General features: G+C 41.4%; 1 protein-coding gene across 2 annotated transcripts in view; it reads right to left on the bottom strand.

The window, feature by feature from the left end:
• Window positions 1-8,243: 8,243 nt before the first annotated feature.
• The window catches only part of wdr3 (WD repeat domain 3), a 15,287-nt gene continuing 14,709 nt past the window's right edge, over window positions 8,244-8,821 (bottom strand). For both annotated transcript variants that reach the window (XM_050048094.1, XM_050048095.1), the window contains exon 27: window positions 8,244-8,567. In XM_050048094.1, the coding sequence (XP_049904051.1) occupies window positions 8,412-8,567 (156 nt within the window). In that variant the 3' untranslated portion in view covers window positions 8,244-8,411. The remainder of the gene's footprint in view (window positions 8,568-8,821) is intronic.

The following is an 8,821-nucleotide window of genomic DNA, read 5'->3' as shown; positions in this document are numbered from 1 at the left end:
TCTCTGAACACAGGAGCTGCTGCTCTACAGTGCTTCGATAGGTTAGTTAGTTTGTGTTCTTGTGTGACTTTGGTGGTTAAACTGCAAAAATCACACAATAACACAAATGAAATGATGGAGGCAGTGGTAGACCAGCAGCTCCTGTGTTCAGCGTTGTTACATTACGATGTTTTTCTCAGTGAAGTCTGGCTTTGAAGAGAGAGATATAACAGCTTCACTTCCCCTTTTGGAAATCGTTGTTTAACAGTAAGATAAAGCTGTAAAAAATATTCAAAATATACCCAACACTTTAACTGATATTGATCTTTTTAGGTGGCTAAAATACATTTTGTTCTGCCCCGTCCACAGCTAGGTTTTCAGCTAATGATTATTTTCATTGTTGGTTAATCTGTTGATTATTTTCTCGATTAATCCATTAGTTGTTTGATCTATAAAATGTCAGAAAATGGTTAAAAAATGTTGATCAGTGTTTTCCAAAGCCCAAGATGACGTCCTCAAATGTCTTGTTTTGTACACAACCCAAAGATATTCAGTTTACTGTCATGAAGAAGTAGTGAAACCAGAAAATATTCACAGTGTCACCTCTCTCAGTGACAGCTTACCAGCTCCGAACTGTAGTCGGAGTCTGGACCACTCTGCAGAAGGTAGGATGGCAAGGCTTTTAGGTGCCGTTCCCCAACAATGGCTTTATTGCGGTCTTCACCACAAAACAATAAACACGGCCCTTTCATGAGGTTTAGCAGGAGCCCTGAGTTTATCTAGACTCTTAATTCTGCTGACTATCATCACTCTTTGCTGTCTGCCGTCTTCACCATGACACCCTGAGAGAGCTGCTTCCCTCCACACACACTGAAGCACACACTGAAGCGGACACTGAAGCACACACTGAAGCACACGTCACAACCTCACAGGTTACCCACAAGTCCACTGCCCTTAAAGGGAAAAAGAGTGAGCAGGTAACAGCATTTAAGAAGCTGGAAAACTACTCAAACTGATGAATCAATCATCAGATTAGTTTGTGACTAATTGTTAACAACTACCTGAGTAATAGTTGCAGCTCTGTCCACAGCAGTACAGTAGTAGTTTGCCAACAGACATCTAGTGTGTGTAACACACTGACTATAGATAGGTGCCTCATACAACCCCCGGTCTAAAGATCTGAACAGTCCCTTTAAAGTCCTAAAATTTCGTAATGATTTTTCGTACCACCTTCTGCATCTGTGTCCATCCTTATGGAACGACCTGCGTATGAAGGAAATCAGCTGCAACAGAAGAACGATCGCGCAAACAAACATCAAGGAATGAAGTGTGAAAAGTCCGAGGACAGTTGAGGGGTGGAAAAAAAAGCAGAGAGTGCGCAGAGAAAGGAAACATTCATGGCTGTATGTGTGCAGCTATGCAGTTCAGTTAGTGGCCAGTCAGTTCTGTTGGCCGCCTCTCCATGCACCATCACCTCATCACTCACCGGCCTGCCTGGACGCCCAGCAGCCGCCGCCCACCCCTCCCACCCTGCTGCTGCTCCTGCTGCTGCTGCTGCTGCAGCCACATTACGACTGCGTCCCATCAGAATGACCCGCCACCTCATATCTCAGCGCAGGTATGGGCTCATTCATGAGTGCTGGACACAGATTTAACACGAGGCCCGTCGGTGGGATGACTGGTGGCCTGGCAGGCTGATGGACGGCCTGCCTGTCGGTTGAAGCTGTACTGCTGTCTGACTGGACGCCGTTTCGGCGGTGCTGAGGTCATCCCAGACAGGCGAAGCAAAATGTGCTGCTGGGACGTATTCCTGGACGTTCCAGGCTGTTTTGATGAGCCAGTTGGCTGGTTGGGTTAGAAGAAATTTGTTTTTGCTGCCACATCAGAGGATGTATTAGTTGAGATAGAGTGAAAATATGAAGATTAAATCACAACACAAGGTTTTCACACAGCTACAGCAAAACAACTGACTTCAAGGCAGAGCAGGACATTTCATTTGCATAAATTATAATGAAATAATTCGTAAACATTCAAAACGTAAAAAAAAAAAAAAAGCGACCCAAAAAAAAAGTATTTAAAACTAGTGTTAATGTGTTACTGTAATTTTCAGTGGTGCAGTTATTTTTAATTGTGTGCTGGCCCTGCAAAAATAAACAAGTACATTTAATTGAAGTACTTAATTAACAATACCACGGTGCAGAAATACTGTTACAAGTAAAAGTCACATTTTTTTACTTGCACAAAAAAAAAAAAAAATCAATATCAAAAAGCCACTAATGAGCTGTAGGCACAGTAATTTTAGTCTGACGTGAAATCAGGAAATGTACTACAGTTTAAAACGTTTACTGAACGTTGAAATTACACTCAGTCACACGGCAGAAAAGCTATTTGCTCCTGTGCCCAACGCAGCTCTCTGCTCAACTAAACTGCACATGGCGTAAATTACAAAATTAAAGGGAGCGTCATCGTCAAAATTGAACATACATGCACTTTAGTCATTTTATATTTATATACAATATCTACGTTTTTACAATTCTATATAATATTCAAATAAACATTAACACATTGTGGCTCTTACATACATTGTATGCAGCTGGTTAAAGTGAAGCAAATTTTTTACTGCAGACTGCTGCCAGTTTATAAATTTCACCAAAGGATCAATACACCTTTATCCATAATAATACATCATAATTAAAATATAAACTTATAATATGAATCTGCAAAGTAGCTTAAGTTATCAAATAAATGCAGAGGAGTGAAAAGTAAAAAAATTCATTGCGGTTACGACAGATTTCATAAGTTCAGGAGGTCAGATGTTTTTCTTAACTGAGCGAAAAGGTAAAATATTTACTTGAAATTTAAATTGATTGTCTGAACTGTAACTATATTTGATTACTGGTTACTGTTGTTTTTTTGAGCGTTGCGCAGCTCAATTTTAAGATTCTGTACACGACGTTCAGAGCATTAATATGGCGGCAAACCACTATTTGCTTTGTAAAGATATAGTGGAGTAATGACATCCTAAACAGAGAATGAATTCACCCTACCTCTATGTGTTGTTCTGAGCTTCTCTGTAGTTTGTTGTGATGAGCCGACACTGCACTCATACTGCGGTAACTGCTGGGATCAGGATGGCATCATCGAGGAAACACAGTGCCCACCCTCCGGCTTGGGTTAACAGTGTTTATGAAGCTACGTCGGTGAAGATTCTCAGTCATCCAGGTCATGGTAATCATAAGTGCTATATCGTAGGCACCTGGACTTGAGTTTCCTAAAGACGTTTCACCTCTCATCCAAGAAGCTTCCTTAGGTCTGAACTGATGACGCTTCTTGGATGAGAGGTGAAACGTCTTCAGGAAACTCAAGCAAGTCCAGTTGCCTACGATATAGCACTTGTGATTAATGGAGCTAGCACCGTCAGCTGCTAGTCCCTGCTCAGCCACCTCCATGTTGAGATTCATGTCCAGACAACTCACACTCTTTGTACTTTGCATAGCGCCCCTTTAAACCTCAGCATCTAAAGGATAAGAAGACAGAGATAGACTTTATTCAAACCTTTTTTTCACTCTGTTGTCATATACACACACAAGCCTGAAATAAACACACACCAGGATATATGAAATGGAAAGATGTCAGGGTGAGGGTTGCTGCCCATGAGTGGGTGCCTTGAGCGGTTGGGGGTTTGGTGCTTTGCTTGGTGCCCAGCAGGCGAACTGGCACCTCTCCAGCTACCAGTCCATGCTCCATATTTGGTCCAGATGGGGACTTGGATCAGCGACCCTCCAGTTCCCAACCCAAGTCCCTATGGACTGAGCTACTGCCGCCCCAGGGTGATGGTATTCCATAATTTTCTTGTTGCCAACAAAAAGCATGATGATAAAACCAAACCAAACAATATGATAGTCTATCTCTAAATACGTTCTAACTCCCCTGCTGTGTCCGACGCCCTCATTTCTACCAAAGATGTACATTAAAATAAAAAAACAAAGATTATAAATGTATAGTTTAATTTCCTCGTTTAAAAAATTAGGGCTCTGTAGTTGATACCAGATGTCACTCAAACAAGAGAAAGTAGTGCTTTCATCAGGGACTATTTTCAGCTGCGGATTGATACAACTTTGGTGCTTTAGTGAGTATTTAGAATCAACAGCAGGCTTTACCTTTTTAACAAGCCATTAATCTTTTTTACTGTAATGATTTTTAATAGTACACGACTAACATAAGTTCCTGTTGTGCTGCAGTATATTTCTGCTGTAATATAATTGGTTTTCTAACACATTTACACTTTGTATTCTAACACAACATGCCCCAAATGTACTTATAATTACATGATCTATCATAAATGTGTAATTCAAAATATACATTTATTCATATACAATGGACATGTATTTCTAAGATCTCCAGGTTGTTTTCTCGCTCAGTTTGATTCAGCCCGTTGAAGAGTTTGAGTGCAAACAGTTGAACGGGGGAGTCGTGCTGCTGTAACAGGAGGCCCGTCACCGCCAGCGACATCCATCTCAAGTACGGGTCACACACATTTATAGCTCGTATCACATTCACCGGCCACCAAATCAAGTCAGCAGCTACGAGCCGCTGGTATCCTGCAGTATATAATATCATGCGGACCATATGATGACAGACTATAGCAGTGTAGACCACAGAGTAACACGATATGCTGTCCGTCAACATGTAATGCAAATACGGGCTGTTAAATAACACATTAGACTGTTTGGTGGAGGCGCTGCACGCTCGCTGGCTGGGGGGAAATCACCTGTCACACAGGAAGTGATGTGCTTAACTTGTTTGTAATAAACAGCAGGAGAAGCATGTAATTATCATGAGCAGCAATGGCTGGACGTGAAGACAAAAACCCAAACTGAAGTCAAAGACAGATTGTATTATAGGAGTGCTTCTTTGACCAACACATGGCAGCTGTAGGAAAATGTGGCCCAAAGCTGATCAGCACCAAAAGTGCTAGGAGACCCCTGTGTGGATCTGAGTACAGAGACGATGACCTCTGACCCTCAGTATCTCTAACTTGTGGCGAGCAGCCAGCGCTGGACTCTCCTTGACTCTCGACCATTATGGGCTGAGAGCTGCAGCAGGTGGCAGGAGGCATGTAAGCTCCAAACATGGTGCAGGATGTGAGACCGGATACCACAGAGGGACAGTCTGGAGCCAGTTTAACGAAAGGCAACACTGCCATCTAGTGACTTCAAGGCAGACTGCTCAATGTCCTGACCTGGTTATATCAAGGCATGCCAGTAACATAGTCTTAATCACTTCTTAAAACACAACTTTTTATTTTTAAAAGAAACTAAACTCAGTCGAATAATGTACAGCTATTTTCTCACTCAGCATAATACAGGTGTGTATGTGTCACCATGGGTGTTGCAGGTTTAAGCAGACAGTGGGTGAATGTGGTTTGTCTCACCTCTGGCTCGCACAAAGTGTAACATCAGCTGGTTAAAAATGTTGAACAGAGGCTTAAAGATCAGTTCATACAAATGTGGTATGACATCATGTGATGTACATGTCGAAATTAAACAAGAGTTTAAACTGAAGAAGTATCTTTTGCATGAAAAGTACAGACAGGCTATTTGTAATTTTAGAGTAAACAACACCAGAATTCCTAAAGTCACTGGACGATGTAAAGGGCTGGATAGAAAAAAGAAAAAAGTGTTATATATGGGTTGATTTTGTCATCGGGAGGTGGAGAGGGTGGTGGATGATGTCACACGTAAGCAAACAACAAAAACCTTTTGCATTTTTAAGAGTCATTGCTGTGTTCCTGCTTTTCCACTGGGAAGGATGCCATTTTATAATAACCATAACCAAGCGTTATTGGGAGTGTAAAGAAACATAAAACTTATCTTAACTTATTTGCTCCATGATAAAGTATAAATGCAATGCAGGAATGTACAATGCCAACATTTTTCCCGAGGCTTGTCTTGACGTGGTTATTCCTATTCTTTGTCTTTTCACCATTGAAATAAGAGCAAAAACTAACAGCGTACTTACATTTAATGATTTATTTGCAAGACGGAGTCATGATTTAAGGGAATGTCAAGGCTTGTCAAATAACCTATAAGGGCGAAGTTAAAGGTCACGCATAAACAACCAAACCCAGAAAATTCTTGGTGCAAGTGAACCACATGAGAGATTCCTGTGCCTATGAATTCTAGCTCAATGTGATGAAATCTCATAGGTGAGTCGAACAGAGCCCAGCATTCACTGGTCAGGGACGAACAGGGCAACACGCTGAATGGGTCGCTAATATACTAAACAGTTGACAGAGGGACAGTGGTTAAATGTAACTAAGTACATTTATTCAAGTACTGTACTTGAGCACAAGTTTGAGGTATTTTTACTTCACTTAAATATTTTAATCTTGTGCCACTTTTTACTTCTATTTCATATTGTTCATTTTACTCCACTAATCTGATTACTTGAGTTTTTTAACAAATTAAGCTGAAACTAGTAGTTGATTAATTAGAAAATTAATTAGCAACTGTTTTAATATTCATTCAATTCATTTTAAATGCAAAACATTTAATGGTTCCAGCTTTTCAAATATGAGGAACTGTAGCTTTTCCTTATTTTATTTTTATTTCTTACATTTTTTTAGGCATTGAGATATTTTACTTTAAATACTTTTGTAAATTTAACTGATTATTCCTATTTATTTTTACTTAAGTAACAATAGTAATGGAGTATTTTTTTTACAGCACAGTAATAGTCCTGATTCCTGATTATTCTTACTTATTTTTACTTAAGTAACATTTTCAGTGCATGACTTTTACAAGTAATGGAGTATTTTCACAGTGTGGTGATAGTACTGTTTAGGTTATTTGAGGTTGTTTTACAGCACGACTAAAATATCTCTGTAACAGAGCTGCAGCCTGACATAAACTCTTTGTGTACACTGACTTTGTGGCCAAACAATACAGAGTCTGAGGCTGAAAATGTAATAACCTGCCTGCTAGTTACACTGGTGACTAAGAAAGAAAAAAAAGCTCAGATGAACAATAAAGTCCGGACCGCTGAGTGAAGTGAGAGAAATGTTGTCAACGTTTCATTTACGCTGCATGAGGCTCTGTTAAAAAGCACAACACACCCAGAAAATATTGCTGTGGGATTTCATATTCAGATTTGGCACGAGGCGCGAAAACACTGAGCTGTATCTCGTGCTGTAACCTCATTTCAAGTTCAAGGAAATGTCATACAATTATTTACATGTTTGGCACACGTGGGCAGATCCGAGGCCTTCGCTTCAACGATGCATTTTTCCTCCTTTTCAACAGTTTGTGATGATTAATCTAAACTGCTGCTGGGTGCTAATATGGTGTAAGTGCTGTGCGAGTGTGTCAGAGTGCGGTCTGGGATTTTCCTGAAGAATTTTTAATTTTGGTAGGTGTGACATTTACAGCCTCGAGACCAAATCCAGCCCCATAAAGAGCTGCTGGCCCCTTTTTTTTTAACAACCCTGTAAATACAGAGTTAATTTGTTTTCTGTCCGCCGCGAGATTAAAACATGAACAGTGAGCGAGAGGTGTTTTAAAGGGTTCATTTCATTATTCCACTGCGCCCCACGGTCAGGAAATAAACACACTTGTGGAAAATGAAGTGTGTGATGTGGGTGTGAAACTTTTCTAAAGGTCACAGGATTAGAGGGGGCCGGGCACGTCAGAAAACACACGCCGTTCACATGTGAGCGAAACACAGAGATGAAAACTGAGACGCAAGATTTTCTCCCCCGCTATGAAATATGTTTACCACATCTACCCGGCCTTGGGACTATAAATTCAGCCCGAGTTACAAGGGCTGTAAAGTCAGGCTACATCTCCATGATTTTAGCGGTGGATGGCTGCAGCGAGGGGAGCTTTTTTCTCAGACTAGCCCTAGACTCGCTCTGTGGGACAGTGTGGTCACATCCAGGTGGTCTGGGGCTCAGGTAGTCTGACAGGTTTCCAAACCCCTGCCATGTCCAAGCCATGTTTCGCCTGGTTTGGCTCCAGGCCTGAATCGCTCCCTTTAGACCTGTTGGTCAGAAACCAGCTTAAATCAAACCTGTCCTGTGTGTGGTGACCATGGAGGCAGCGCTGCTTCAAACCCAAACTGTATGTATTTAAGGCTTAAGCGTATATGAATATATTTTATAGAGACCTAAAGCTGCAGAGGGAACTGCTGTGGAGACACACTACATTTCTCTCTGCTGTGGAGGATTTATTTGTTTTGAAAGCCCCCTGTAAAACCTCAAGAACTGTGAGAAAAAGTCAGACAGTTTATTTGAGAAATGAAGCATGCTGCTGAATAACACAGTTACATCCTATCAGGATTTCATAACATACAAAACCCCTCTGGTCCACCCCCGGAGTACAGCGAGGAGTGGATGTTTATACACGACAACAGTCAGAAATGTCAGTTCAGATTCAAGCGATGGTCAGGATGGCTCGCTCCCTCTTCCTCCTCCTCTTCTTCTTCTCTGTCAGTTGGCCTGTAGCGTCGGCGAAGAACATCACGTCCTCTTTGCTCTCGATCTCCCGCTGGAGGAACTGGAGCCCTGCGCTGTTGAAGCCCATCACGTCCTGGGACACAAAGAAAGAAGAGATGGTGATGCATTGTTGAAGACAACCAATTGATTCCTTCATTTTCAGGCTGGTTTTGTGGATCTGGAGCTAAATGTTGTGCCTGGGGCACGTCGTGTATTAATGATACTCGTTACCTGGAGAGATTGGAAAAAGATATACGTTTCTTCCCTGTTCCAAAACCAAAATCAGACCCTGAAAAGTGTAGGGTTAGCTAGCTAGCTACTGAAGATATAGCCTACTGAATGTATACA

This window comes from Epinephelus moara, chromosome 7 (genome assembly GCF_006386435.1).
Source record: "Epinephelus moara isolate mb chromosome 7, YSFRI_EMoa_1.0, whole genome shotgun sequence".
NCBI classification, from domain to species: domain Eukaryota; kingdom Metazoa; phylum Chordata; class Actinopteri; order Perciformes; family Serranidae; genus Epinephelus; species Epinephelus moara.
The sequence above is the reverse complement of the archived record's forward strand: the minus strand, read 5'-3'. Positions and strand labels throughout refer to the sequence as shown.